Genomic DNA, 24,772 nt, shown 5'->3' on the forward strand with positions numbered 1-24,772 from the left:
GGACACCCCAGGGGGGGGACACTGAGGAACCTTGGGCAAGCGAGGGGCCTCGGGGTGACCCTGGGGACAGTTTGGGACAGCCGGGGCGGGGAGGGGGGGGGTGTCGAGGGACCCCGGGCCACGCTGGTGACGCGTCCCCCTTGTCCCCTTGTCCCTTTGTCCCCAGGTGGGGTACAGCATCCGCTTCGAGGACTGCACGTCGGAGCGGACGGTGCTGAAGTACATGACGGACGGGATGCTGCTGCGGGAATTCCTGACCGAGCCCGACCTTGGCTCCTACAGGTGACCTTGGGGACAGTGGGGACACCGGCGGGGACGTGGCAGGCGGCGGGGGGACACTGGGGACGGGCGGGGGGCGGCGGAGGCTGGGGGGAAGCGGGGGACGTGAGGGGCGTTGGGGACGTTTTGGGGGTGGGACGCTGGGGACAGCGGGGGGGACGCGGTTGGGGACACTTGGGGACAGGTGGGGACACTTGGGGACAGTTTTGGGACACTTGGGGACAGGTGGGGACGCAGCGGGATTGGCACAGCAGCCGCGTGTCCCCGGCACCGTCCTTGGCCGTGCTCTCACGGTGCCACTTTGGTGTCCCCGTCCCCGTGTCCCCGTCCCTGTCTGCGCCTCCCCGTGTCTCGGGGCACGTCACGCCCCTGGCCCCATGTCCCCACGCTTGTCCCATGTCCCCATACCTGTCCCCACGCTTGTCCCTATGTCCCCATGTCCCCATACCCGTCCCCATGTCCCCCACGTTTGTCCCCATGTCCCCACGCTTGTCCCCATGTCCCCATACTTGTCCCCACGCTTGTCCCTATGTCCCATGTCCCCATACCCGTCCCCATGTCCCCACGTTTGTCCCCATGTCCCCATACCTGTCCCCACGCTTGTCCCTATGTCCCCATGTCCCCATACCCGTCCCCATGTCCCCCACGTTTGTCCCCATGTCCCCATACCCGTCCCCATGTCCCCACGTTTGTCCCCATGTCCCCACGCTTGTCCCCATGTCGCCATAAACCCATCCCCATGTCCCCACGCTTGACCCCGTGTCCCCACGCTTGTCCTTGTGTCCCCATACCTGTCCCCATGTCCCCACGCTTGTCCCCATGTCCCCACATTTGTCCCCATGTCCCCCATGCTTGTCCCCGTGTCCCCACGCTTGTCCTTGTGTCCCCATACCCGTCCCCATGTCCCTATGCTTGTCCCCATGTCCCCATACCTGTCCCCCATGTCCTCACACTTATCCCCATGTCCCCATGTTTGTCCCTATGGTTGTCCCCGTGTCCCCTATGGTTGTCCCCGTGTCCCCATGCTTGTCCTTGTGTCCCCATACCTGCTCCCATGCTTGTCCCTATGTCCCCGTGTCCCCACGCTTGTCCCCACATCCCTATGTTTGTCCCCGTGTCTCCATACCTGTCCCCACACTTGTCCCCATGGTTGTCCCCACGTCCCTATGCTTGTCTCCACGTCCCTATGCTTGTTCTTGTGTCCCCATACCTGTCCCCATGCGTGTCCCCATGTCCCCACGCTTGTCCCCATGTCCCCATACTTGTCCCCCCCACTTGTCTCTACATCCCTATGCTTGTCCCCGTGTCCACATATCTGTGCCCATGCTTGTCCCCATGTCCCCACTCTTGTCCCCATGTCCCCATGCTTGTGCCTGTGTCCCCATACCTGTCCCCTACGCTTGTCCCCATGTCCCCACGCTTGTCCCCATGTCCCCACGCTTGTCCCCATGTCCCCATACCTGTCCCTACGTGTGTCCCCATGTCCCCATGTTTGTCCCCATGTCCCCATACCTGTCCCCCATGCTTGTCCCCATGTCCCCACGCTTGTCCCCATGTCCCCATACCTGTCCCCACGTGTGTCCCCATGTCCCCATGCTTGTCCCCATGTCCCCATACTTGTCCCCACGCTTGTTCCTACATCCTTATGCTTGTCCCCATGTCCCCATACCTGTCCCCCACGCTTGTCCCCGTGTCCCCACGCTTGTCCCCGTGTCCCCACGTTTGTCCCCATGTCCCCATACCTGTCCCCACGTGTGTCCCCATGTCCCCATGCTTGTCCCCATGTCCCCATACTTGTCCCCACGCTTGTTCCTACATCCTTATGCTTGTCCCCATGTCCCCATACCTGTCCCCACACTTGTCCCTACATCCCTATGCTTGTCCCCCATATCCCCATACCTGTCCCCATGCTTGTCCCCATGTCCCCACGCTTGTCCCCATGTCCCCATACCTGTCCCCACGTGTGTCCCCATGTCCCCATGCTTGTCCCCATGTCCCCATACCTGTCCCTACGTGTGTCCCCATGTCCCCATGTTTGTCCCCATGTCCCCATACCTGTCCCCATGCTTGTCCCCATGTCCCCACGCTTGTCCCCATGTCCCCATACCTGTCCCCACGTGTGTCCCCATGTCCCCATGCTTGTCCCCATGTCCCCATACTTGTCCCCACGCTTGTTCCTACATCCTTATGCTTGTCCCCATGTCCCCATACCTGTCCCCACGCTTGTCCCCGTGTCCCCACGCTTGTCCCCGTGTCCCCACGTTTTGTCCCCATGTCCCCATACCTGTCCCCACGTGTGTCCCCATGTCCCATGCTTGTCCCCATGTCCCCATACTTGTCCCCACGCTTGTTCCTACATCCTTATGCTTGTCCCCATGTCCCCATACCTGTCCCCACCACTTGTCCCTACATCCCTATGCTTGTCCCCATATCCCCATACCTGTCCCCATGCTTGTCCCCATGTCCCCATGCTTGTCCCATGTCCCCATGCTTGTCCCCACATCCTCATACCTGTCCCCACATCCCTATGCTTGTCCCCACGTCCCCATACCTGTCCCCACGCTTGTCCCCGTGTCCCCACACTTGTCTCCATCTCCCCACGTTTGTCCCCATGTCCCTATGCTTCTCTCAATGTCCCCATACCTGTCCCCACATCCCCATGCTTGTCCCCACGTCCCCATACCTGTCCCCACATCCCCCCCGCGTGTCCCCACACGTGTCCCCCCCCGCCCGTCGCCCCCGTGCCCGCAGCGTGATCATGGTGGACGAGGCCCACGAGCGCACCCTGCACACCGACGTGCTCTTCGGGCTGATCAAGGACATCGCCCGGTTCCGGCCCCAGCTGAAGGTGCTGGTGGCCTCGGCCACCCTCGACACCCCAGCGCTTCTCCGCCTTCTTCGACCCAGGCCCCCGTCTTCCGCATCCCCGGGCGCCGCTTCCTCCCCGTCGACATCTACTACACCAAGGTGGCGGGGGGACGGGGGGGACACGGGGGGGACACGGGGGATGTGGGGGCACTGGGGGATGTGGGGACACGGGGGGTGGCAGGGGGATGCAGGGCGCTGGGGGACAACGGGGTGCTGGGGGGACACGGGGACATGGGGGGACAGGGGGACATTTGGGGACACTGGGGGATGTGGGGGCACTGTGGGATGTGGGGGACACGGGGGGTGGCAGGGGGGATGCAGGGCGCTAGGGGGACATGGGGGGAGAGGGGGGACGTGGGGGGACATTGGGGGGGATGTGGGGGGCACGGGGGTAGCAGGGGGATTCAGGGTGCTGGGGGGACATGGGGGGAGAGGGGGACATGGGGGGACAGGGGGGACATTTGGGGACACCGGGGGATGTGGGGACACGGGGGTGGCAGGGGGATGCAGGGCGCTGGGGGACAGGGGGACATGAGGGGACAGGGGGGACATTTGGGGACACTGTGGGATGTGGGGACACGGGGGTGGCAGGGGGATGCAGGGTGCTGGGGGACAGGGGGACATGGGGGGACAGGGGGACATTTGGGGACACCGGGGGGATGTGGGGGCACTGGGGGATGTGGGGACACGGGGGGTGGCAGGGGGATGCAGGGCGCTGGGGGACATGGGGTGCTGGGGGACAGGGGGACATGGGGGGACAGGGGGACATTTGGGGACACCGGGGGATGTGGGGGCACTGGGGGATGTGGGGACACGGGGGGTGGCAGGGGGATGCAGGGTGCTGGGGGACATGGGGTGGGGGACACGGGGACATGGGGGGACAGGGGGACAGTTTGGGGGACACTGTGGGATGTGGGGCACGGGGGGGGGGGGGCAGGGGGATGTAGGGTGCTGGGAACAGGGGGACATGGGGACACGGGGACATGGGGGGACACGGGGACATGGGGGGACATGGGGCGACATTTGGGGACACTGTGGGATGTGGGGACACGGGGGTGGCAGGGGATGTAGGGTGCTGGGGAACAGGGGGACATGGGGGGACACGGGGACATGGGGCGACATTTGGGGACACTGTGGGATGTGGGGACACGGGGGGGTGGCAGGGGGATGCAGGGTGCTGGGGGACATGGGGGGACATGGTGACATTTGGGGACACTGGGGGATGTGGGGACATGGGGGTGGCAGGGGGATGCAGGGTGCTGGGGACATGGGGGACATGGGGACATTTGGGGACACTGGGGGATGTGGTGGGATGTGGGACACTGGGGAACAAGGGCACGTGGGGGGACACGAGGGACAGGAGGGGGACATGGGCATGGGGGTGCTGGGGGACACGGGGACATTTGGGGACACAGGGGGATGTGGGGACATGGGGGGTAGCAGGGGATGCAGGGTGCTGGGGGACATGGGGACATGGGGGGCAAGGGGACATCTGGGGACGCTGGGGGATGTGGGGGACGCTGGGGGACAGGGGGACATTTGGGGACACTGGGAGATGTTGGAGGATGGGGGACACCGGGGGACAAGGGGACGTGGGGGGACACGAGGGACAGGAGGGGGACATGGGCATGGGGGGTGCTGGGGGACAGGGGGACATCTGGGGACACTGGGGGATGTTGGGGGACACAGGGGGGGACACAAGGGGACATGGGGGGACAGGGGGGATGTGGGCTCTGGGGGACACCAGGATGCTGGGGGGCCTGGGAACAAGGGGACGTTTGGGGACACTGGGGGTGTTGGAGGACCTCGGGGCCCGCGGGGGGGGACAAGGGGACACCGAGGGCCGTGGGGGACAGCGGGACAGTGGGGACCGGGGGGCGCCGGGGCACTGGGGGGGACACGGGGCAGCGGCGGGGGCAGGGGGATGCCTGGGGACACTTGGGGACACCCGGTGCTGATGTGTCCCCCCCCGATGTCCCCCCGATGTCCCCTCCCCAGGCGCCGAGGCCGACTACCTGGAGGCGTGCGTGGTGTCGGTGCTGCAGATCCACGTCACCCAGCCCCCCCGGGGACATCCTCGTCTTCCTCACCGGCCAGGTGGGTCCCCCTGTCCCCTCCCTGTCCCCTCCCTGTCCCCTCCTGTCACCCTGTCCCCTCCCTGCCACCCCCCGGGCACCCCTGTCCCCTCCCTGTCCCCTCCCTGCCACCCCCCGGGCACCCCTGCGTCACCCAGCCCCCCGGGGACATCCTCGTCTTCCTCACCGGCCAGGTGGGTCCCCCCCGTCACCCCTGTCCCCTCCCTGTCACCCCTGTCCCCTTGGGTGTCCCTGTCCCCCTGAGTCCCCGTCCCCTGCGTGTCCCCCATGCCCGTGGGTGTCCCCGTCCCCCCTGGGTGTCCCCATGCCCGTGGGCGTCCCCGTCCCCCCCGATGTCCCCGTCCCCCCAGGTGTCCCCGTCCCCCCGATATCCCCGTCCCCCCCGATGTCCCCGTCCCCTGCGTGTCCCCATGCCTGGTGGCGTGTCCCCATGCCTGTGGGTGTCCCCGTCCCCCCTGGGTGTCCCCATGCCCGTGGGCGTCCCCGTCCCCCCAATGTCCCCGTCCCCCCAGGTGTCCCCGTCCCCCCGATGTCCCCGTCCCCCCCGATGTCCCCGTCCCCGTCCCCCAGGTGTCCCCATGCCGGTGGGCGTCCCCATGCCCCCCGGCATCCCCGTCCCCCCAGGCATCCCCATCCCCACGGGTGTCCCCATGCCGCTGGGTGTCCCCATGCCTGCGGGTGTCCCTGTCCCCCCAATGTCCCCGTCCCCCCGATGTCCCTGTCCCCCCAGGTGTCCCCATGCCCCTGGACGTCCCTGTCCCCCCCAGGCATCCCCATCCCTGCGGGTGTCCCCATGCCCACGGGTGTCCCCATCCCCCCGATGTCCTCATCCCCCCGATGTCCCCATGCCACTGGGTGTCCCTGTCCCCCCCAGGCATCCCCGTCCCCCCGATGTCCCCATCCCTGTGGGTGTCCCCGTCCCCCCCGATGTCCCCATGCCCCCGGGTGTCCCCATGCCCCTGGGTGTCCCCATCCCCCCGATGTCCCCATCCCCCCTGGGTGTCCCCGTCCCCCCTGGGTGTCCCCATGCCCCTGGGTGTCCCCATGCCCCTGGGTGTCCCCATCCCCCTGGGTGTCCCCGTCCCCCCTGGGTGTCCCCATGCCCCTGGGTGTCCCCATGCCCCTGGGTGTCCCCATCCCCCTGGGTGTCCCCATGCCCCCGGTGTCCCCATGCCCCCGGGTGTCCCCGTCCCCCCGATGTCCCCATCCCCCCGATGTCCCCGTCCCCCCTGGGTGTCCCCATCCCCCCGGGTGTCCCCGTCCCCCCTGGGTGTCCCCATGCCCCTGGTGTCCCCATGCCCCTGGGTGTCCCCGTCCCCCCGGTGTCCTCATCCCCCTGGTGTCCCCATCCCCCCGGGTGTCCCCGTCCCCCCCGGGTGTCCCCGTCCCCCCTGGGTGTCCCCATGCCCCTGGTGTCCCCATGCCCCCGGGTGTCCCCGTCCCCCCCAATGTCCCCGTTCCCCCGATGTCCCCATCCCCCTGATGTCCCCATCCCCCCGGGTGTCCCCGTCCCCCCTGGGTGTCCCCGTCCCCCCTGGGTGTCCCCCATCCCCCTGGGTGTCCCCATCCCCCTGGGTGTCCCCATGCTCCCGGTGTCCCCATGCCCCCGGGTGTCCCCGTCCCCCCCCGGGTGTCCCCGTCCCCCCTGGGTGTCCCCATCCCCCCGGGTGTCCCCATGCCCCCGGGTGTCCCCATGCCCCCGGGTGTCCCCGTCCCCCCCGATGTCCCCGTCCCCCCCGATGTCCCCCGATGTCCCCGTCCCCCCCGATGTCCCCGTCCCCGTCCCGCCGGGTGCTGAGGCGGCGGGGCGGGGGCAGGAGGAGATCGAGGCCTGCGTGGAGCTGCTGCAGGAGCGGTGCCGCCGCCTGGGCTCGCGCCTGGCCGAGCTGCTGGTGCTGCCCATCTACGCCAACCTGCCCTCCGACATGCAGGCCCGCATCTTCGAGCCCACCCCCCCCGGCGCCCGCAAGGTGCGCGCCGCCCCTTTAAGGGCAGGGCCGGGGCCGGGGGGGCGGAGCCTCGGGAGGGCGGGGAGGAGGGGCGCTGCGGGGCAGCAGGGGGCGCTGCGGGGCAGGGGAACCCAGGGGGTGAAGGGGGGGGCGGGGCTTAATAGGGTGGGGCCTAAAGGGGTGGGGGTTGGGGGTGGGGGATAAGGGGGTGGGGCTTGATAGGGTGGGTCTAAATGGGGTGGGGCTTGATAGGGTGGGGCCTAAGGGGGCGGGGCTTGATAGGGTGTGGTCTAAGGGGGTGGGTGTGAGGGGTGGGGCCTAAGGGGGTGGGGCTTGATAGGGTGGGGCCTAAGGGGGTGGGTGTGAGGGGTGGGGCCTAAGGGGGGGGGCTTGATAGGGTGGGGCCTAAGGGGGTGGGGCTTGATAGGGTGGGGGCTAAGGGGTGGGGTTAATAGGGTGGGGCCTAAGGAGGCGGGGTGTGAGGGGTGGGGCTTGATAGGGTGGTGTCTAAAGGGGTGGGGCTTAATAGGGTGGGGCCTAAGGGGGTGGGGTCTAAAGGGCTGGGGGTCTGAAGGAGGCGGAGCTTAATAGGGTGGGGTCTAAAGGGGTGGGGCTTGATAGGGTGGAGGCTAAGGGGCAGAGCTTAAAAGGGTGGGGTCTAAAGGGGTGGGGCCTAATGGGGTGGGGTCTAAAGAGGTGGGGCTTAATAGGGGAGTCTAAAGGGGTGGGGCCTAATGGGGTGGGGTCTAAGGGGGTGGGGCTTACTAGGGTGAGGTTTGAGGGGTGGAGCCTAATAAGGCAGGGTCTAAAGGGGTGGGGCCTAAGGGGGTGGGGTCTAAAGGGCTGGGGGTCTGAAGGAGGCGGAGCTTAATAGGGTGGGGTCTAAAGGGGTGGGGCTTGATAGGGTGGGGCCTAAGGGAAGTGGGGCTTAAGGGGCGGGGCTTAAGGGGTGGGATTTAAGGGGGTGGGGCTTAAATGGGTGCGGTTTAATAGGGAGGAGCTTAATAGGGTGGGGTTTAAAGGGGCGGGGTCTAATAGGGTGGGGCCTAAGGGAAGTGGGGCCTAAGGGGGTGGGGCTTAATAGGGTGGGGTTTTAAGGGGTGGCATCTAAGAGGGTGGGGCTTCATAGGGTGGGACCTAAAGGGCGGGGCTTAAGAGGGTGGGGCGTAAGGGGTGGGGCTTAGGGGGTGGTCTGTGGGGTGGGGTCTAAGAGGTGGGGCTTAAAAAAGTGGCGTTAAAGGGGTGGGGCTTAAGAGGGTGGGGCCTAAGGGGCGGAGCTTAAGAGGGTGGGGCTTAAGGGGTGGGGCTTAGGGGTGGCCTGTGGGGTGGGGTCTAAGGGGTGGGGCTTAAAAAGGCGGTGTTAAAGGGGTGGGGCTTAAGAGGGTGGGGCCTAAGAGGGTGGGGCTCCCGGGGTGGAGCCAAGGGGTGGGGCCTGGGCCGGGGGGCGTGGCCGGCGACGCCCGCCCCCGCCCCCCCCAGGTGGTGGTGGCCACCAACATCGCGGAGACGTCGGTGACCATCGACGGCATCGTCTACGTGCTGGACCCCGGCTTCTGCAAGCAGAAGAGCTACAGCGCCCGCACCGGCATGGAGTCGCTGGTGGTCACGCCCTGCTCCCGGGTACCGCCCCTCCCCCGCCCCGGCCCCGCCCCGGCCCCGCCCCGGCGCCCCTGTGGTGGCTGCGGCCCCCCCCCCCCCGTGGCCCTTCCGCGCTGCGGCCCCGTGTCCCCGGGCTCCTTGCGGGCAGCCGTGTCCTGGTGTCCTCGTGTCCCTTGGTGGCCGCGTCCCCACGTCCCCGGGTCCCTTCTCTGCGTCCCCGTGTCCCCATGACTCAGGGTCCCTCTGGGCAGCTTCGTCCCTTGTCCCCTCGTGTCCCCAGGTCCCCCTGTCCCCACATCTCCTGGTCCCCTTGTCCCCACATCTCCTGGTCCCCTTGTCCCCACATCTCCTGGTCTCCATGTCCCCATGTCCCCATGTCCCCGGGTCCCCAGGTCCCTTCTCTATGTCCCCATGCCTCGGTGTCCTTCTGGGCAGCTTTGTCCCAATGTCCCCATGTCCCCACATCCATTAGTCCCAATGTCCCAGGTCCCTGTGTCCCCACACCCCTTGATCTCCATGTCCCTGTGTCCCCATGTCCCTTGCTCTCCGTGTCCCCGTTGTCCCCGTGTCCCCGTTGTCCCCACGTCCCTTGATCTCCATGTCCCCAGGTCCCCGTGTCCCCACGTCCCTTGATCTCCATGTCCCCGTGTCCCCACATCCCTTGGTCTCCATGTCCCTGTTGTCCCCGTGTCCCCACGTCCCTTGATCTCCATGTCCCCAGGTCCCCGTGTCCCCATGTCCCTTGATCTCCATGTCCCCAGGTCCCCGTGTCCCCACGTCCCTTGGTCTCCATGTCCCCAGGTCCCCGTGTCCCCACATCCCTTGATCTCCATGTCCCCAGGTCCCCGTGTCCCCACGTCCCTTGATCTCCATGTCCCTGTGTCCCCACGTCCCTTGATCTCCATGTCCCCGTGTCCCCACATCCCTTGATCTCCATGTCCCCAGGTCCCTGTGTCCCCACGTCCCTTGATCTCCATGTCCCCAGGTCCCTGTGTCCCCACGTCCCTTGATCTCCATGTCCCTGTGTCCCCACATCCGTTGATCTCCATGTCCCTGTGTCCCCACATCCCTTGATCTCCATGTCCCCAGGTCCCTGTGTCCCCACATCCGTTGATCTCCATGTCCCCAGGTCCCCGTGTCCCCACGTCCCTTGATCTCCATGTCCCTGTGTCCCCACATCCCTTGATCTCCATGTCCCCAGGTCCCCGTGTCCCCCTGTCCCCACATCTCCTGGTCCCCTTGTCCCCACATCTCCTGGTCCCCTTGTCCCCACATCTCCTGGTCTCCATGTCTCCATGTCCCCGGGTCCCCAGGTCCCTTCTCTATGTCCCCATGCCTCGGTGTCCTTCTGGGCAGCTTTGTCCCAATGTCCCCATGTCCCCACATCCATTAGTCCCAATGTCCCAGGTCCCTGTGTCCCCACACCCCTTGATCTCCATGTCCCTGTGTCCCCATGTCCCTTGCTCTCCGTGTCCCCGTTGTCCCCGTGTCCCCGTTGTCCCCACGTCCCTTGATCTCCATGTCCCCAGGTCCCCGTGTCCCCACGTCCCTTGATCTCCATGTCCCCGTGTCCCCATGTCCCTTGATCTCCATGTTCCTGTGTCCCCACATCCCTTGATCTCCATGTCCCTGTTGTCCCCGTGTCCCCACGTCCCTTGATCTCCATGTCCCCAGGTCCCCGTGTCCCCACGTCCCTTGATCTCCATGTCCCCGTGTCCCCACATCCCTTGATCTCCATGTCCCTGTTGTCCCTGTGTCCCCACGTCCCTTGATCTCCATGTCCCCAGGTCCCCGTGTCCCCATGTCCCTTGATCTCCATGTCCCCGTGTCCCTGTGTCCCCACGTCCCTTGATCTCCATGTCCCTGTGTCCCCACATCCGTTGATCTCCATGTCCCCAGGTCCCCATGTCCCTTGATCTCCATGTCCCCATGTCCCTGTGTCCCCACATCCGTTGATCTCCTGGTCCCCTTGTCCCCACATCCCTTGATCTCCATGTCCCCAGGTCCCTGTGTCCCCACATCCGTTGATCTCCATGTCCCCAGGTCCCCATGTCCCTTGATCTCCATGTCCCCAGGTCCCCGTTGTCCCCATGTCCCCACACCCCTTGATCTCCATGTCCCCGGGTCCCTGAGGTCCCCACATCCCTTGGTTTCCACATCCCCCTGTCCCCACATCCCTGGGTCCCCAGCTCCCTGTGTCCCTTGGTCCCCACATCTCTGGGTCCCCAGGTCCCCATTCCTCTGGGTCCTCATGAGCAGCCGTGTCCCCATGCCCCCCCATCCCTTGGTCCCCGCATCCCTGGGTCTATGCACCCCCAAATCCCTTGGTCCCCACACCTCTGGGTCCCCACGGGCAGCCGTGTCCCTTGTCCTTCCACATTCCCCTGTCCGTCCTGTCCCCTCCCCGTGGCCCTGCGGGTGACAAGTGACGGTGACCCCCAGGCGTCGGCGAACCAACGCGCGGGCCGTGCGGGCCGGTGGCTCCCGGGAAGTGCTTCCGCCTCTACACAGCCTGGGCCTTCCAGCACGAGCTGGAGGAGACGCCGGTGCCCGAGATCCAACGGGCTGACCTGGGCTCCCTCGTCCTGCTCCTCAAGAGCCTCGGTGAGACGGGGCGGCTGGGGGGCGTTCTGGGGCCTGTAGGGGCATCTCGGGGGGCATTGGGGCGTCTTAGAGGACATCGGGGCATCTCAGGAGGCATCTCAGGGGGCATCGGGGCATCTCAGGAAGCATCTCAGGGGGCATCGGGGCATCCTAGGGGCTATCGGGGTCACAGGAGGCATCTCAGGGGCCATCAGGGCATCTCAGGGGCCATCAGGGCATCTCAGGGGGCATCTCAGGGGCCATTAGGGCATCTCAGGGGCCCTTGGAGCATCTCAGGGGCCATTGGAGCATCTCGGGGGCCATCAGGGCATCTCAGGGGGCATCTCAGGGGCCATTGGAGCATCTCGGGGGCTATCAGGGCATTTCAGGGGCCATTGGAGCATCTCAGGGGCCATCAGGGCATCTCAGGGGGCATCTCAGGGGCCATTGGAGCATCTCGGGGGCCATCAGGGCATCTCAGGGGCCCTTGGAGCATCGCAGGGGCCATCAGGACATCTCAGGGGCCATCAGGACATCTCAGGGGGCATCTCAGGGGCCATCAGGGCATCTCAGGGGGGATCTCAGGGGCCCTTGGAGCATCCTAGGGGTCACTGGAGCATCTCAGGAGCCATCAGGGCATCTCAGGAGGCATCAAGGCGTCATAGTGGACATCCTAGGGGCTGTCGACATCTCAGGGGGTGTCTTAGGGCATTAGAGCATCTTAGGGACCATCAGGGCATCTTGGGGGACATCCTAGGGGCCATCAGGGCATCTCAGGGGGCATCTCAGGGGCCACTGGGGCATCCTGAGGGCTGTCGGCATCTCAGGAGGCATCTTAGGGAGCATCAGGGCATCCTAGGGGGCATTGGGACATCGTGGAGGGCATTGGAGTCTCTCAGGAGGCATCTCAGGGAGCATTGGGGCATCCTAGGAGCTGTCAGGACATCTCAGGAGGCCTCTGGGGGGGCATAGAGGCATCCTAGGAGGCATTGGAGCATCTTGGAGGGTATTTGGGCACCTCGGGGGGCATTGGGGCATTCTAGGGGCCATCAGGACATCTCAGGAGGCATCTCGGGAGCGATTGGGGTATCTCAGGGTCCATCAGGGCTTCTCAGGAGACATCTCGGAAGGGATCGGGACACCTTGGGGAGCATTGCGGCACCTCAGGAGGCATCTTAAGGGACATTGGGGCATCCTAGGAGCTGTCAGGACATCTCAGGAGATATCTCAGGGGCCATAGAGGCATTTTAGGGAGGCATTGGAGCATCTTGGAGGGCATTTGGGCATCTCAGGAGGCATCTCGGGGGGCACTGGGGCATCCTAGGGGCCATCAGGACATCTCAGGAGGCATCTTAGGGGGCACTGGAGCACTGTAGGGCCTGCTGGGGCATCTCAGGAGGCATCTTAGGGGGCACTGGAGCGCCGTAGGGCCTGCTGGGGCATCTCAGGAGGCATCTCAGGAGCTTTTGGGGTATCTTGGGGTCCATCATGGCTCCTCAGGAGGCATCTCAGGGGGCATTGGAGCACCGTAGGGCCTGTTGGGGCATCTCAGGAGGCATCTTAGGGGGCACTGGAGCGCCGTAGGGCCTGCTGGGGCATCTCAGGAGGCATCTTAGGGGGCATTGGAGCGTTGTAGGGCCTGTTGGGGCATCTCAGGAGGCATCTTAGGGGGCATTGGAGCGTTGTAGGGCCTGTTGGGGCATCTCAGGAGGCATCTCAGGGGGCATTGGAGCGTTGTAGGGCCTGTTGGGGCATCTCAGGAGGCATCTCAGGGGGCATTGGAGCGTTGTAGGGCCTGTTGGGGCATCTCAGGAGGCATCTCAGGAGCTTTTGGGGTATCTCGGGGTCCATCATGGCTCCTCAGGAGGCATCTCAGGGGGCATTGGAGCACCGTAGGGCCTGTTGGGGCATCTCAGGAGGCATCTTAGGGGGCACTGGAGCGCCGTAGGGCCTGCTGGGGCATCTCAGGAGGCATCTTAGGGGGCATTGGAGCGTTGTAGGGCCTGTTGGGGCATCTCAGGAGGCATCTTAGGGGGCATTGGAGCGTTGTAGGGCCTGTTGGGGCATCTCAGGAGGCATCTTAGGGGGCATTGGAGCGTTGTAGGGCCTGTTGGGGCATCTCAGGAGGCATCTCAGGGGGCATTGGAGCGTTGTAGGGCCTGTTGGGGCATCTCAGGAGGCATCTCAGGAGCTTTTGGGGTATCTCGGGGTCCATCATGGCTCCTCAGGAGACATCTTAGGGGGCATTGGAGCACCGTAGGGCCTGTTGGGGCATCTCAGGAGGCATCTTAGGGGGCATTGGGACGTCTTAATGGGCGTTGGGGCATCTTGGGGGCCATTTTGAGGGGCATAAAGGAGTCTCAGGGGACCCAGGGACAGCACAGGGGACATCCCGGCGTCTTGGGGACCACCGGGCCATCTCGGGAGGCATCTCAAGGGCATCTCAGGAGCATCTCAAGGGACGTTTGGGGACAGGGGAGACCTCAAGGCATCGTGGGGCAGGGCCCGGGGGACGCTGGGGACATTTTGGGCTGTTGGGGGGGACACCCCAGGGGACCAGGAGGGGTCCGGGGTGGCCCTGGGGTGACAACGGGTGACGTCCCCGTCCCCAGGCATCAACGACCTGATCCACTTCGACTTCCTGGACCCGCCGCCCCACGAGACGCTGGTGCTGGCACTGGAGCAGCTCTACGCCCTGGGCGCCCTCAACCACCTGGGCGAGCTCACCACGGTACTGGGAGGGACTGGGAGCACTGGGAGGGACTGGGACGGGGGCCCTTGATGCCCTCAGCCACCTGGGCGAGCTCACCATGGTACTGGGAGGCACTGGGAGCACTGGGAGGGATGGGGGGGGGTGGTGGTGGACACCGTGGGTGAGCTCACCACGGTACTGGGAGGCACTGGAGGACTGGGAGGGACTGGGATGGGGGCCCTGGGTGCCCTCAGCCACCTGGGTGAGCTCACCACGGTACTGGGAGGGACTGGGAGCACTGGGAGGGACGGGGGGGTGGTGGTGGACACCGTGGGTGAGCTCACCACGGTACTGGGAGGCACTGGGAGCACTGGGAGGGACGGGGGGGGTGGTGGTGGACACCGTGGGTGAGCTCACCACGGTACTGGGAGGGACTGGGAGCACTGGGAGGGACTGGGAGCACTGGGAGGGACTGGGATGGTGGTGGTGGACACCATGGGTGAGCTTAGCATGGTACTGGGAGGCACTGGGAGTGACTGGGATGGGGGCCCTGGGTGCCCTCAGCCACCTGGGTGAGCTCACCACGGTACTGGGAGTCACTGGGAGCACTGGGAGGGACGGGGGGGTGGTGGTGGACACCGTGGGTGAGCTCACCACGGTACTGGGAGGGACTGGGAGCACTGGGAGGGACTGGGATGGTGGTGGTGGACACCATGGGTGAGCTTAGCATGGTACTGGGAGGCACTGGGAGTGACTGGGATGGGGGCCCTGGGTGCCCTCAGCCACCTGGGTGAGCTCACCACGGTACTGGGAGTCACTGGGAGCACTGGGAGGGACGGGGGGGTGGTGGTGGACACCGTGGGTGAGCTCACCACGGTACTGGGAGGGACTGGGAGCACTGGGAGGGACTGGGATGGTGGTGGTGGACACCATGGGTGAGCTTAGCATGGTACTGGGAGGCACTGGGAGTGACTGGGATGGGGGCCCTGGGTGCCCTCAGCCACCTGGGCGAGCTCACCATGGTACTGGGAGGCACTGGGAGGGATGGGGGGGGTGGTGGTGGACCCCATGGGTGAGCTCACCACAGTACTGGGAGGCACTGGGAGCACTGGGAGGGACTGGGATGGGGGCCCTGGGTGCCCTCAGCCACCTGGGTGAGCTCACCACGGTACTGGGAGTCACTGGGAGCACTGGGAGGGACGGGGGGGGTGGTGGTGGACACCGTGGGTGAGCTCACCACGGTACTGGGAGGCACTGGGAGCACTGGGAGGGACTGGGATGGTGGTGGTGGACCCCATGGGTGAGCTCGGCATGGTACTGGAAGCACTGGGCGGGGTTACTGGGAGCACTGGGCAGGGTTACTGGGAGCACTGGCCCTGATGCCGTCCCCTCCCTGTCCCCAGCTGGGCCGGCGCATGGCGGAGCTGCCGGTGGAGCCCATGTTGGCCAAGATGATCCTGGCCTCCGAGCAGTGAGTGTCCCCGGGGTGTCCCCAGGGTGTCCCCAGGGTGTCCCCAGGGTGTCCCCGGGGTGTCCCCAGGGTGACCCCAAGGTGTCCCCAGGGTGACCCCAGGGTGTCCCCGGGGTGTCCCCAAGGTGTCCCCGGGTGGGGGGACGGGGGGGTCTCCCAGGGTGACCAGTCAGGGGGCCCAGGGGTGGTGCCCGGAGGTGTCAGGGTCGAGTCCAAGGTGTCCCCAGGGTGTCCCCGGGGTGTCCCCAAGGTGTCCCCAGGGTGTCCCCAGGGTGTCCCCAGGGTGTCCCCAAGGTGTCCCCAAGGTGTCCCCTGGGTTGTCCCCAGGTGTCCTGGTGATGTGCCCTGGTTGTCCTTGGGTGTCCTCAGGTTGTCCCCTGGTGTCCCTGGGTGTCCTGGTGGTATCCCCTGGGTTGTCCCCAGGTGTCCTGCTGATGTCCTCTTGGGTGTCCCCAGGTTGTCCCTGGGTGTCCTGGTGTCCCCAGGTTGTCTCCAGGTGTCCCCAGGTTGTCCCCTGGGTTGTCCCTGGGTCGATTTGTGGTGTCCCCAGGTGTCCTGGTGTCCCTGGGTGTCCCCAGGTTGTCCCCTGGGTGTCCTGGTGTCCCCAGGTTGTCTCCAGGCATCCCCAGGTTGTTCTCTGGGTTGTCCCTGGGTCTATTTGTGGTGTCCTCAGGTTGTTCCCAGGTGTCCTGGTGTCCCCAGGTTGTCCCCTGGGTGTCCTGGTGTCCCCGGGTGTCCCCAGGTTGTCCCCTGGGTTGTCCCCAGGTCTCTTTGTGTTGTCCCCAGGTTGTCCCCGGGTGTCCTGGTGTCCCCAGGTTGTCTCCAGGTGTCCCCAGGTTGTCCCTGGGTGTCCTGGTGTCCCCAGGTTGTCCCCTGGGTGTCCTGGTGTCCCCGGGTGTCCCCAGGTTGTCCCCTGGGTTGTCCCCAGGTCTCTTTGTGTTGTCCCCAGGTTGTCCCCGGGTGTCCTGGTGTCCCCAGGTTGTCTCCAGGTGTCCCCAGGTTGTCCCTGGGTGTCCTGGTGTCCCCAGGTTGTCCCCTGGGTGTCCTGGTGTCCCCGGGTGTCCCCAGGTTGTCCCCTGGGTTGTCCCCAGGTCTCTTTGTGGTGTCCCCAGGTTGTCCCCTGGGTTGTCCCTGGGTCTCTTTGTGTTGTCCCTAGGTTGTCCCCTGGGTGTCCTGGTGTCCCCGGGTGTCCCCAGGTTGTCCCCTGGGTTGTCCCCGGCTGTCCCGGTGACATCCCCGTTCTCGCGATGTCCCCGGCTGTCCTTGGCTCATCCCCAGGTGTCCCCATGGTGTCCCCACGTCACCCCCAAGTCCCCCCATGGTGTCCCCACCCCTCCAGTGACCACCCCCCGGCTGTGCTGTCCCCAACCCCTGTCCCCGCGGTGACGTGCCCCTGTCCCGCTCCCCGCCAGGTACGGCTGCACGGAGGAGGTGCTGACGGGTGGCGGCCATGCTCTCGGTCAACAACGCCATCTTCTACCGGCCCAAGGACAAGGTCCTGCACGCCGACAGCGCCCGCCTGGGCTTCCACGTCCCCGGGGGGGACCACCTCGTCCTGCTCAACGTCTACAACCAGGCACGGGCGGGGGGGACGCGGGGGACACGGGGGGGACACGGGGTGGGGGGCGCGGTGGGGACGCGGGTGGGGACACGTGGCAGGGTGACGGGAGGCGCTGGGAGAGGTAGGTTGGGGGGTTTGGGGGGGGATGTGGGGCTCGGGGGGGGATATCTGGGGGTTGGGGGGCAGGTTGGGGGGTTTAGGGGTGCTGGGGGGGTTATGGGGTGTTTGGGGGGCAGGTTGGGGGGTTGTGGGGGCCCTGGGGACACGGTGGGGACACGTGGCAGGGTGACGGGAGGCGCTGGGGGAGGTAGGTTGGGGGTTTGGGGGGGGGATGTGGGGCTCGGGGGGGGGAATCTGGGGGTTGGGGGGCAGGTTGGGGGGTTTAGGGGTGCTGGGGGGGTTATGGGGTGTTTTGGGGGGCAGGTTGGGGGGTTATGGGGGCCCTGGGGACGCGGGTGGGGGACACGTGGCAGGGTGACGGGAGGCGCTGGGGGAGGTAGGTTGGGGGTTTGGGGGGGGATGTGGGGCTCGGGGGGGGGAATCTGGGGGTTGGGGGGCAGGTTGGGGGGTTTAGGGGTGCTGGGGGGGTTATGGGGTGTTTTGGGGGGCAGGTTGGGGGGTTATGGGGGCCGTGGGGACGCGGTGGGGGGACACGTGGCAGGGTGACGGGAGGCGCTGGGGGAGGTAGGTTGGGGGTTTGGGGGGGGGATGTGGGGCTCGGGGGGGGATATTTGGGGGTTGGGGGGCAGGTTGGGGGGTTGTGGGGGCCCTGGGGACACGGTGGGGACACGTGGCAGGGTGACGGGAGGCGCTGGGGGAGGTAGGTTGGGGGTTTGGGGGGGGATGTGGGGCTCGGGGGGGGGAATCTGGGGGTTGGGGGGCAGGTTGGGGGGTTTAGGGGTGCTGGGGGGGTTATGGGGTGTTTTGGGGGGCAGGTTGGGGGGGTATGGGGGTGCTGGGGGGTTATGGGGTGTTTTGGGGGCAGGTTGGGGGGTATGGGGGTGCTGGGGGGTTATGGGGTGTTTTGGGGGGCAGGTTGGGGGGTATGGGGGTGCTGGGGGGTTATGGGGTGTTTTGGGGGGCAGGTTGGGGGCATGGGGGTGCTGGGGGGGTTATGGGGGCTTTGGGGGGCAGGTTGGGGGGGTATGGGGGTGCTGGGGGGTTATGGGGTGTTTTGGGGGCAGGTTGGGGGGTATGGGGGCGCTGGGGGGTTATGGGGTGTTTTGGGGGCAGGTTGGGGGCATGGGGGTGCTGGGGGGTTATGGGGTGTTTTGGGGGGCAGGTTGGGGGGTATGGGGGTGCTGGGGGGTTATGGGGTGTTTTGGGGGGTATGGGGGTGCTGGGGGGGTTATGGGGTGTTTTGGGGGGCAGGTTGGGGGGTATGGGGGTGCTGGGGGGTTATGGGGTGTTTTGGGGGCAGGTTGGGGGATATGGGGGTGCTGGAGGGGTTATGGGGTGTTTTGGGGGCAGGTTGGGGGGTATGGGGGCGCTGGGGGGTTATGGGGTGTTTTGGGGGCAGGTTGGGGGGGCATGGGGGGTGCTGGGGGGTTATGGGGTGTTTTGGGGGGTATGGGGGTGCTGGGGGGGTTATGGGGTGTTTTGGGGGGCAGGTTGGGGGGTATGGGGGTGCTGGGGGGGTTATGGGGTGTTTTGGGGGGTATGGGGGTGCTGGGGGGATTATGGGGGGTTTGGGGGGCAGGTTGGGTGCATGGGGTTGGGTGGCCAGGACCAGGCACTGACGGTGTCCCTGTCCCCCCCCCCCCCGTGTCTCCCCATGTCTCTCTGTGTCCCCCGTGTCCCCCCCCATGTTCCTGTGTCCCCCATTCCCATGTCCCCATGTTCCTGTGTCCCTGCTGTGTCCCCCGTGCCCCTCATGTCCCCCCATGTCCCCGTGGCCCCCCATTCCCATGTCCCTGCTGTGTCCCCGTGTCCCCCCATGTCCCCCCGTGTCCCCCATGTCCCTGTGTCTCCCCATTCCTGTGTCCCCCATGCCCCCCGTGTCCCCCCGTTCCCTTGTCCCCCTGTTCCCCGTGTCCCTGCTGTGTCCCCCATGTCCCCGTGTCCCCCATGTCCCTGTGTCCCTGCTGTGTCCCACGTGTCACCCCATGTCCCTGCTGTGTCCCCCCGTGTCCCTCATGTTTTCCCATGTCCCCCATCCCCCGTGTCCCTGCCATGTCCCCCATGTCCCCGCCATGTCCCTGCCATGTCTCCCATGTCCCCCATGTCTCCCATGTCCCCGCCATGTCTCCCCATGTCCCAAATGTCCCCACCATGTCTCCCCATGTCCCTGTGTCCCCCCATTCCCATGTCCCTGCCATGTCTCCCATGTCCCCCATGTCTCCCCATGTCCCCGTGTCCCATTCCCATGTCCCTGCCATGTCCCTGCCATGTCTCCCCATGTCCCTGCGTCCCCATGTCCCCGTGTCCCCGCCATGTGCCCGTGTCCCCCCGTGTCCCCCCGTCCCCCCGTGCCCCCGCAGTGGGTGGCCAGCGGGCACTCCCTGCAGTGGTGCTACGAGCACTTCGTGCAGGCGCGCTCCCTGCGCCGGGCGCGGGACGTGCGGGAGCAGCTCGAGGGGCTGATGGAGCGCGTCGAGGTCGCCCCCTCCTCCTGCGCCGGCGACTGCATCCCCGTCCGCAAGGTCATCCCCCCGCGGCCCCCCGGCTCCCCCCGCGGCCCCCCAGCTCCCCTCGCAGCCACCCAGCTCCCCCCGCAGCCCCCCGGCTCCCCCTGCGGCCCCCCAGCTCCCCTTGCAGCCCCCCAGCTCCCCTCGCAGCCCCCCGGCTCCCCCTGCGGCCCCCCAGCTCCCCTTGCAGCCCCCCAGCTCCCCTCGCAGCCCCCCCAACCCCCCGGCTCCCCTCACAGCCCCCCAGCTCCCCCCGCGGCCCCCCGGCTCCCCTCGCAGCCCCTCGCAGCCCCCCGGCTCCCCTCACAGCCCCTTGCAGCCCCCCAGCTCCCCCCGCGGCCCCCCAGCTCCCCTCACAGCCCCCCGCAGCCCCCCGGCTCCCCCTGCAGCCCCCCGGCTCCCCTCACAGCCCCTTGCAGCCCCCCAGCTCCCCCCGCGGCCCCCCAGCTCCCCTCACAGCCCCCCGCAGCCCCCCGGCTCCCCCTGCAGCCCCCCGGCTCCCCTCACAGCCCCTTGCAGCCCCCCAGCTCCCCTCACAGCCCCCCGGCTCCCCTCGCAGCCCCCCTCGTAGCCCCCCTTTTCCGCCCCCGGGGTCCCCAGGCAGCCTGCTGCCCCCCAGCACCCTCTTTGGTTCCCTGTTTCCCCATGGGGTCCCCCATTTCCCCTCCTGAGACCACCTGGGATCCCCCCTTTCCCCTTCTGGGACCCCCATTTCTCTCCCCCCAGGATCCCCCCATTTCCCCCAGGATCCCCAGGGACCCCCATTTCCCACCCCCAGGGACCCCCATTTCCCCCAGGATCCCCAGGCCATTCCCCTTCTTGGGACCGCCCCGAGACCCCCCCCCCCCCCCGACTTCCTCAGGACCTGTGGGGATCCCCAATTCCCCTCTTGGGACCCCCAAGTTTCCCCCACGACCTTCAGGGATCCCCAGGGACCCCCCATTCCCCTTCCTGGGACCCCCAAGTTTCCCCCACGCCCTTCAGGGATCCCCAGGGACCCCCATTTCCCCTCCTGACACCCCCCAGGAGCCTCTCAGCCCCCCCCAGGACCCCCATTTCCCCTCCTAACCCCACCCCGGGCTCCTCTGGCACCCCTCTTCCCCCCTGTCCCCACCCTCAGTGTCCCCCCCCGGTGCTGACCCCCGCCCTGCCGCCCCCCAGGCCATCACCGCTGGCTTCTTCTACCACACGGCGCGGCTGACGCGGGGCGGGTACCGCACGGTGAAGCACCAGCAGACGGTGTTCATCCACCCCAACAGCTCCCTCTTCGAGGAGCAGCCCCGCTGGGTGCTCTACCACGAGCTCGTCTTCACCACCAAGGAGTTCATGCGGCAGGTGGGGGCCGTGGGGGGGGCCGTGGGGATGGGGACGTGGGGGCGGGGATGGGGACATGGCCATGGAGATGGGACAGAGCCATGGGGACACTGGGACAGGGATGGGGACATGGCCATGGAGATGGGACAGAGCCATGGGGACACTGGGACAGGGATGGAGACATGGCCATGGAGATGGGACAGAGCCATGGGGATGTTGGGATAGGGATGGGGACATGGCCATGGAGATGGGACAGAGCCATGGGGACGTTGGGACAGGGATGGGGACATGGCCATGGAGATGGGACAGAGCCATGGGGACGTTGGGATAGGGATGGGGACATGGCCATGGAGATGGGACAGAGCCATGGGGACGTTGGGATAGGGATGGGGACGTGGGGGCGGGGATGGGGACATGGCCGTGGGGACGTTGGGATGGGGATGGAGATGGGGACGTGGCCGTGGGGATGGGGACGTTGGGACAGGGATGGGGATGTGGCCATGGAGCTGGGACAGAGCTATGGGGACGTTGGGACAGGGATGGGGACGTGGCCATGGAGATGGGACAGAGCCATGGGGACGTTGGGATAGGGATGGGGACATGGGGGCGGGGATGGGGACGTGGCCGTGGGGACGTTGGGATGGGGATGGAGATGGGGACGTGGCCGTGGGGATGGGGACATTGGGACAGGGATGGGGATGTGGCCATGGAGATGGGACAGAGCCATGGGGACACTGGGACAGGGATGGGGACATGGCCATGGAGATGAGACAGAGCCATGGGGACACTGGGACAGGGATGGGGACATGGCCATGGAGATGGGACAGAGCCATGGGGACACTGGGACAGGGATGGGGACATGGCCATGGAGATGGGACAGAGCCATGGGGACGTTGGGACAGGGATGGGGACATGGCCATGGAGATGGGACAGAGCCATGGGGACGTTGGGACAGGGATGGGGACATGGCCATGGAGATGGGACAGAGCCATGGGGATGTTGGGACAGGGATGGGGACATGGCCATGGAGATGGGACAGAGCCATGGGGACGTTGGGATAGGGATGGGGACATGGCCATGGAGATGGGACAGAGCCATGGGGACGTTGGGATAGGGATGGGGACGTGGGGGCGGGGATGGGGACGTGGCCGTGGGGACGTTGGGATGGGGATGGAGATGGGGACGTGGCCGTGGGGATGGGGATGTTGGGACAGGGATGGGGATGTGGCCATGGAGATGGGACAGAGCCATGGGGACGTTGGGACAGGGATGGGGACATGGCCATGGAGATGAGACAGAGCCATGGGGACGTTGGGACAGGGATGGGGACATGGCCATGGAGATGGGACAGAGCCATGGGGACACTGGGACAGGGATGGGGACATGGCCATGGAGATGAGACAGAGCCATGGGGACGTTGGGACAGGGATGGGGACATGGCCATGGAGATGGGACAGAGCCATGGGGACGTTGGGATAGGGATGGGGACGTGGCCATGGAGATGGGACAGAGCCATGGGGACACTGGGACAGGGATGGGGACGTGGCCATGGGACAGTGGAATGGGAACGTGGAGATGGGGACGTGGCCATGGGGACACTGGGACAGGAATGTTGAGATGGGGATGTGGCCATGGGGACATTAGGATGGGGATGTGGCCATGGAGATGGGGATGTTGGGACAGGGATGGGGACGTGGGGATGGGGACATGGCCATGGAGATGGGACAGAGCCATGGGGACAGTGGGACAGTGGGATGGGGATGTGGCTATGGAGACAGTGGGATGGGGACGTGGAGATGGGGACGTTGGGATGGGGACGTGGCCGGGGATGGGGACGTGGCCATGGGGACATTGGGACGGGGATGTTGGGATAGGGACATGGCCATGGGGACATTGGGACAGGGATGGGGACGGGGACGCGGCCATGGGGACATAGGGAGGGGACGTGGCCGTGTGGGGATGGGGACGTGGCCATGGGGATGTTGGGACAGGGATGGGGACGGGGATGTGGCCATGGAGACATTGGGATGGGGACGTGGGGATGGGGACATGGCCATGGGGACGTTGGGACAGGGATGTGGCCACAGGGATGGGGATGGGGACACTGCCATGGGGATGTCACCATGGGGAGGGACACTGGGACGTGGCCACAGGGATGTTGGGACACGGGTGTGGCCGTAGGGATGGGGACAGGGCCATGGATACATTGGGATGGGGACATGGCCATGGGGACATTGGGATGGGGACGTGGGGATGGGGCATGGCCGTGGGGACACTGGGATGGGGACAGGGCCACTGTTGTGGGGATGGGGACGTCACCACGGGGACAGGGACATGGCCACGGGGACGCTGGGACAGGGACGGGGACACGGCCAGGGACACTGGGGGGAGGGTGATGGGGACCCCACAGCCACGTCCCCACGGGGAGCAGGGGGACAGGGTGGGGACAGGGACCCTGTGCCCTCCACGGGGACCCGGGTGACAGGGACCCGGTGGCCACATCCCCATGGGGACCAGGGTGACAGGGACCCCGTGGCCACGTCCCTTTGGGGGACAGGGTGACAGGGACCCTGTGCCCTCCATGGGGACCCGGGTGACAGGGACCTGGTGGCCACGTCCCCACGGGGAGTAGGGTGACAGGATGGTGACCCCCGTGGCCACGTCCCCACGGGGAGCAGGGTGACAGGGACCCCGTGGCCATGTCCCCACGGGGAGCAGGGTGACAGGATGGTGACCCCCGTGGCCATGTCCCTGTGGGGACAGCGTGACAAGGACCCCGGTGGCCACGTCCCCATTGGGACCAGGGTGACAGGGACCCCACAGCCATATCCCTTTGGGGGCCAGGGTGACAGGGACCTGGTGGCCACGTCCCCACAGGGACCAGGGTGACAGGGACCCCGTGGCCACATCCCCACGGGGAGCAGGGGGACAGGATGGTGACCCCCATGGCAGTGTCCCTGTGGGGACCAGCGTGACAAGGACCCTGGTGGCCACGTCCCCATGGGGACCAGGGTGACAGGGACCTGGTGGCCATGTCCCCATGGGGAGCAAGGGGACAGGATGGTGACCCCGTGGCCATGCCCCTGTGGGGACCAGCGTGACAAGGACCCCGGTGCCCACGTCCCCATGGGGACCAGGGTGACAGGACCCCGTGGCCACGTCCTCACAGGGACCAGGGTGCCAGGGACCCCGTGGTCACGTCCCCACGGGGACCAGCATGACAGGAACCTGGTGGCCACGTCCCCATGGGGACCAGGGTGCCAGGGACCCCATGGGAACCAGGGTGACAGGGACCCCGTGGCCACGTCCCCATTGGGACCAGGGTGCCAGGGACCTGGTGGCCACATCCCCACGGGGATCGAGGACGATGGGACGACGACAAGGACCCCGTGGCCTTGTCCCCTTTCCGAGCAGGGGGATGCCAGGGGCCCCCCCACCGCGTCCCCCGTGGGTTTGGGGTGCCACGCCGGTCCCCAAGGCCACCAGGTGACCCCCTCCCCATTGCCGCGTGTCCCCTTTGTCCCCAGGTGATCGAGATCGACAGCGCGTGGCTGCTGGAGGTGGCCCCCCATTACTACCAGGCCAAGGAGCTGGAGGACGCCAGCGCCCGCAAGATGCCCAAAAAAGTGGGCAAGAGCCGGGAGGAGCTGGGCTGAGGGACCTTGGGGACATTTTGGGGACACTTGGGGACATTTGGGGACACCCCCCCCCCCCAATACAGTTGCTTTGGAAG

General features: G+C 66.8%; 1 protein-coding gene across 1 annotated transcript; it reads left to right on the forward strand.

The window, feature by feature from the left end:
• The first annotated feature begins 228 nt into the window (after nucleotides 1–228).
• On the forward strand, nucleotides 229–24,762 carry DHX16 (DEAH-box helicase 16). Its single transcript, XM_075725296.1, is given in 17 exon segments — nucleotides 229–282; nucleotides 3,031–3,157; nucleotides 3,159–3,182; nucleotides 3,184–3,246; nucleotides 5,154–5,207; nucleotides 5,209–5,244; nucleotides 7,061–7,213; nucleotides 8,672–8,812; nucleotides 11,234–11,267; nucleotides 11,270–11,395; nucleotides 13,987–14,105; nucleotides 15,470–15,537; nucleotides 16,950–16,977; nucleotides 16,979–17,113; nucleotides 19,579–19,740; nucleotides 20,887–21,060; nucleotides 24,567–24,762. Coding segments are annotated over 17 exon segments (1,620 nt in total). The 5' UTR covers nucleotides 229–235; the 3' UTR covers nucleotides 24,696–24,762.
• Nucleotides 24,763–24,772: the final 10 nt, after the last annotated feature.

Source organism: Pelecanus crispus, chromosome 29 (genome assembly GCF_030463565.1).
Source record: "Pelecanus crispus isolate bPelCri1 chromosome 29, bPelCri1.pri, whole genome shotgun sequence".
In the NCBI taxonomy this organism is placed as follows: domain Eukaryota; kingdom Metazoa; phylum Chordata; class Aves; order Pelecaniformes; family Pelecanidae; genus Pelecanus; species Pelecanus crispus.